Source organism: Elgaria multicarinata, chromosome 1, assembly GCF_023053635.1.
Source record: "Elgaria multicarinata webbii isolate HBS135686 ecotype San Diego chromosome 1, rElgMul1.1.pri, whole genome shotgun sequence".
Taxonomy (NCBI): domain Eukaryota; kingdom Metazoa; phylum Chordata; class Lepidosauria; order Squamata; family Anguidae; genus Elgaria; species Elgaria multicarinata.
The window spans coordinates 122,345,205-122,351,008 of record NC_086171.1 but is presented as its reverse complement, the minus strand read 5'-3'; the positions used below and the strand labels follow the sequence as shown (position 1 = coordinate 122,351,008).

General features: G+C 44.8%; 1 protein-coding gene across 1 annotated transcript; it reads right to left on the bottom strand.

Annotated features, from left to right (window-relative positions):
- Positions 1–2,612: 2,612 nt before the first annotated feature.
- On the bottom strand, positions 2,613–3,253 carry LOC134402710 (heat shock protein HSP 90-alpha-like; the record flags this gene model as incomplete). Its single annotated transcript, XM_063132417.1, is given in 2 exon segments — positions 2,613–3,070; positions 3,073–3,253. Coding segments are annotated over 2 exon segments (639 nt in total), but the record flags the coding sequence as incomplete, so codon positions are not given.
- Between the last annotated feature and the right edge of the window lie 2,551 nt (positions 3,254–5,804).

Below are 5,804 nucleotides of genomic sequence, written 5' to 3'. Positions count from 1 at the left end.
TTCTGGCTGGTTCTGACTGAAATCCAGAATGGATTCACAGCCCCACCGAAATCAGAGCCACCAGCCTCCACTGAGATTGTCATACAACCCAGAGGGACCTTCCTTCCCTTGGTCGGTCTGTTCTTTGCCCCAGAATGGAAAGAAGGAACCTGGACTGAGGTGTTGGTGTCTGAGTAGCAGAAAACATTCTTGTCTCATTTGCCATCTCCGCCTCTCTCCCTTTGAGCGGTATAAAGAGTGTGGTAGGACAGGAGAGATTCCTGCTGATGCATAGCAGGAAGACTGCCCTGTCTGGATCTGCAACTGTCATATTAAGAATCTGATTGATATACATATGGGTGATGAAGATGGAACATCTCAGCAACTCCATTTTATCACAATTTGGGGTTAGGCCAGATTCATCCTATTGGTTGCCAATGACTAACCTTTACAATACATTGTAAGGCATACAATGTAGCAAGGCATCCACAGTGCCTGCCTGCTATATAATTATGCAACTCCTGAGATACTTGCCAATGTCTGAACATAAGATAAATTCCAGAAGTGCTGTTTGATACTTCAGTCCCTGCTGCCTTTCAGGGGCTCTGGTTAAGTAAAATATGGATCATTGTAGTATGTAGTCTCCCTCCCTCCCTCCATCTACCCCCCCTCTCTCTCACTCACTCACACACACACCAGTTTACAACATCCCATCACAGTCTTGCACAGCGGTGGGCAGAAGGCAAATGTATCCTGCTTGCAGTAGGTTGCCAAAGGTTTCCTAATTGTTTAGCAATAGATACAACAAAACTATCCCCCCACCCTGAATTGTACTGCTGAAATGAAGAAAGCTTGGGGGAGACCAGGGGGGATCTACACTAGGGGTGTGCACGGACCCCCCGCTCCGCCCCGCGGGCCGATCCGCCCATACTCCGCTCCTCTTCGCCGCGGAGCTCCGGCTCCGAATCGGAGCTCCGCAGTGGAGGGGAGTGGTGCCAGGTAAGGCTGGGAGAGGAGGGCGGGGGAGGTTACCGGGCCCTGCCGCCGCTGCCGCCCAGACTTCCTGGTAGAACCGCGGGCTCAATTGAAGAAGCCGACGGACTACGGACGGAGGCAGGTAAGGGAGAGGAGGGCGGGGGGGAGTTACCAGGCCCTGCCGCCGTCGCCGACCGTGCGGCGACGGCGGCAGAGCCCAGTAAGGGACCAAGGGGGAGGGGGGCCTTACCTGCCTCCGTCCACGGTCCATCGGCTTCTTCAATTGAGCCCGCGGTTCAGCCAGGAAATCTGGTTGAACCGCGGGCTCAATTGAAGAAGTCAAGGGACCGCGGACGGAGGCAGGTAAGGGAGAGGGGGGGTGTTACCGGGCCCTGCCGCTGTCGCCACATGGGCGACAGCGACAGCGGCAGGGCCCGGTAAACCCCACTTACCTTTCCGGTGGAGCTCCGGATCGAGGCAAAGGATCCGCCTTCACCTCGATCCTCTTCGCCACGCTCCCCCGGCCCCCCAATCCTCTTCGCCTCCGCCTTAAGGGGAGGCGAAGCACCCCGCTCCGCTTCTAATTCGCCGGTCCGATTAGAAGCGGAGCACATCCCTAATCTACACTACTGCTTTTAAAGCGCTTTAAAGCACTTTGAAAACGTTTTGAAAACTGTATATGCAGTGTGTCCTGGGCCCAAACAGTTCTCAAAACTGTTATAAAGCGCTTTAAAGCAGTAGTGTAGATCCCCCCCAGAAGTGGATTTTGGTGTAGATGGACTTTGAGCTTCATTGAGTACACAAAACAAAAACCCTGAGCATAGAATTATTTGATTCTAAGTTATGTCTTTTGCACTAGGCTCCCATTGGTGGGTCTTGGGGTGTTAGTAAAAAACATACACAGTAGATCCCACAAGCCTGAAGTCTAGCATGATCAAGAAACAACACAAGATGGGATTTCTTGGCTTGGTTTTCAGTGCTTCCCACTGAGTTCTATGGAACAGAGTAAACAGACTGCAATTCTGGGGGCGAAAGTGAGAATGGGGTAAAACCTGCTTTAAATTCCATACACAGGTGGAAAATTTGACTCCCACCCAAATACCCAGGAGTGCCCCCTTTCTACTTATATGTAAACAAATGGCTACTGGTCACTCCTATGGGGAAAAATAAAGTTCTGCACTTGAGGGCATTGTTGACATGGGGGGAAAAGCTGTGCAATGCCCTGACCCTGAGTCACTTCCAACAAGGTAGGGCGCAAAGAGAGGTACGGAGATCCACTATAGTCCCTGCAATGTGCAGCATTTCTCTTCCATACATGCTGCAACATTCATATTGATGGGCATTTTGTTATTGTAATATATATATATATATATTCTACAGGATTTGTTTTAAGTGTTGACACCCATTCCAAGCACTTGTAATTGGACAGTTTTCATTGACATATTATTATTATTATTATTATTATTTATTTATATAGCACCATCAATGTACATGGTGCTGTACAGATAACACAGTAAATAACAAGACCCTGCCGCATAGGCTTACAATCTAATAAGTTGTAGTAAACAATAAAGAGGGAAGGAGAATGCAAACAGGCACAGGGAAGTGTAAACAGGCACAGGGTAGGGCAAAACCAACAGTGTAAAGTCAGAACAAACTCAATATTTGAAGGCTTGATCTTTGGTTTCACCTGTGATGTAATACACATGTTTCTGATTGTCCTTCATCCGAGTACAATAATCCTTTAATGACACCATCTCATCCCCAGATGCAGAAGTGTAGTATCTCAACAACTCTGAAAGTTTCTTGCGATTCTGTGAATCCTCATGTATGCCAAGCTTAATGTTTTTGGAAAACTGCTCATAGAACTTCTTGTAGTTTTCTTTATCTTCTGCTAACTCAGTAAAGAGTTCTAAGCATTTCTTGACCAAGTTCTTCCGGATTACTTTCAGAATTTTGCTCTGCTGTAGCATTTCACGTGAGATATTTAGAGGCAAGTCTTCTGAATCAACAACACCTCGCATGAAATTCAAATATTCAGGGATTAATTCTTCACAGTTGTCCATGATAAAAACTCTGCGCACATACAGCTTAATGTTATTCTTTTTTTCCTGTTTTCAAACAAGTCAAAAGGAGCACGCCTTGGGACAAACAGGAGTGCTCGAAATTCTAGCTGCCCTTCCACAGAGAAGTGTTTGACTGCTAAGTGGTCTTCCCAGTCATTTGTCAGGCTCTTGTAGAATTCTCCATATTCCTCATTAGTAATGTCATCTGGGTTCCGGGTCCAAATTGGCTTTGTCAATGTACATAATCAGTTAAAAATGAACATCTTAGCAGCTTCCAAAATACTGCAATCAAGAAGTTGGATTTCTTGCTTGAAGGCTTGTTTGACATTTCCACTAATAAAGCGTCCATATACTTTGAGTAATCCTGAGCCTGCATTATGTCATGCTTTCCTTGAGGTTTCCCCATCCCCCAGGACTGCTTAAAATTTATAACCTCAGCAATGTGGGCTGTAACCATGTTCGACAGCTCTCTTTTATTTTTGACACGTTGCTGACCATATGACATCAGCCTGTGGGCAAGTGTGTATGTAAAAATATTTAGCATGTAAGCAGGTTAGAACAAGTGTGTTTGTTGCTGAGAAGTCATAATTCCATTGGATTTTATGCACAGCAGGCTAAAATCCTTTTGCTTGAGTAATGGAATGGAGAAAATAGACACATTTTTAGACACTCAGCACAGCAAGAAGCATCTTCTGCACACGGAACCACATTTCTTCAGAGCAAGTTGTATGAGGAAAATAGGCAATATCAATGTGTAAGTAGTGCCATTCTATCGGGGTGGGCAACCTTTTCAGCCTTGAGGGGCATGTGCAATGCTGAGTGGTGTATATCCATTGTATATGGATCGAAACCTAGGTTAAAACCAGGGCGGGCCCTACTGTTGAGTGAGACCATCACCTCTGGAAGCAGATGCTGGGAAGGGTGGAAAAAAGCTGCAGGAGGGAACTGGGGACCATACAGTCTGCCTTGCACCCCTTAAGCTAGGCTGCTGCCTTCAAGTGTGGTGGAGGAGGCTGTCCCATTATCAGGAATGAATAAGATTCAACTGCCAGTCTAGTTGGCTTTTTTACATGGAAAGGAAGGGGGTGCCATCTTGTCCTTTGCCTCAAGCAGCAAAATGTTTTGAGCCAACCCTGGTTAAAACAGTCCATGGAGTACTTACTTTCTATTTTTGTGGAAATGCCAACAGTTGTAAGTTGCTATCTAGCACCTCCAACCAGTAAATGGTGCTGTACTATTTCCTTGTTGTTGTTTATTCGTTCAGTCGCTTCCGACTCTTCGTGACTTCATGGACCAGCCCACGCCAGAGCTTTCTGCCGGCTGTCGCCACCCCTAACTCCCCCAAGGTCAAGTCTGTCACCTCCAGAATATCATCGTTCTGTATCTCTTTTGAGAAGGATCGGGAAGTTCAACTGTGTCCTTCTACTATGTATGCTACTGCATTGACACTTATGAAAAATTGGGTTTGTTATGTATGAGGCTATTAGGCATAACAATAGGAGGGATAGGTTGACATTTCCTCTTTTCATAGTATGAAACCCTAACCCTAGCCTAGAGTGCAACAACAAGAGACTTCTAAGCCAAATCTGGTATCCTAAGGGGTACTGCCTGGTTCATCAATTACCAACTGAAAGGTAAAGTCTTTACTTTGGGCAGCAGATGAAGTAGTCAAATTGTGTCTTCACCGCAGATGGGAGTTCTCATGACTGAATGACCCTCCATTAAAAAAGAAAAGAAAATATCATTGCAGATAGAAACTAGCTGGTAGAGAAAAGAGTTCTAACCTTTTAGAACTGGTTACTAGGAGGAGGGCTTTCTCCACTGTGGCACCCCGGCTGTGGAATGAGCTCCCCAGAGAGGTCCGCCTGGTGCCTACACTGTACTCCTTTCATCGCCAGCTGAAGACCTTTTTATTTTCTCAGTATTTTAACACTTAATTTTAACTTAAATTTAAATTTTACTGTTCTGATTCTGTATTTTAATCTTATATCATGTTCTGCTGTGTGGTTTTATCCTGGTTGTGCTTTTTAGACTATATTTTGTATTTGTGTTTTTAAACTGTTGGTTGTTTTATTATGGTTTTAATTTTTGTGAACCGCCCAGAGAGCTTCAGCTATTGGGCGGTATGAAAATGCAATAAATAAATAAATAATCTAGCCTTTACTTTTACATGCTAGTTTTTCTATGCGTAAATTGTATTCATTTGTTTTGGTAGAACATTCCACAATATCTCTCTCTTACACATGCACACGCACACATGCACTGTGGTGTAGTCTAACATAAATACAGGTTCACCGTGTCATCCACTGTTTGTGAGAACTAGGGCAAGGAGATGTGGAAAAAATGTTGTTTGCAGCAACATTACTCGCAGGCAGGGTGTGGTTGGTGTACAGCCAATGAATAATGAATATCCATATATTTGAACTAACTCTTAAGATTCTTGTAATTAGAGGTTAATGCTGACTTTTTGCTCTGCTGCAGAACCAAAGGCATCTTGAGAAGATGCAAGCAGGAGATCATGAAGCACCTCTCCATCTCTAACTGGCTGTCTCAGCTGGGCCTCCCAGAATATTGCACACTTTTTCATGACCGATATGATGGGGTAGAGGTAAGAAACCAATTGTTGGTGGCGAAAATCACACTAACCATTCCAAGCGTTGAGTTGTGTTGATAAACATATCTCAACCCACTCTCTAGAACAGGTGGATTTCAAACTGTGTTCTAAGGAATACTGGGATTCCCCAATGAGAAGAACAGTGACTAATTATTCAATGTGCACTAAAA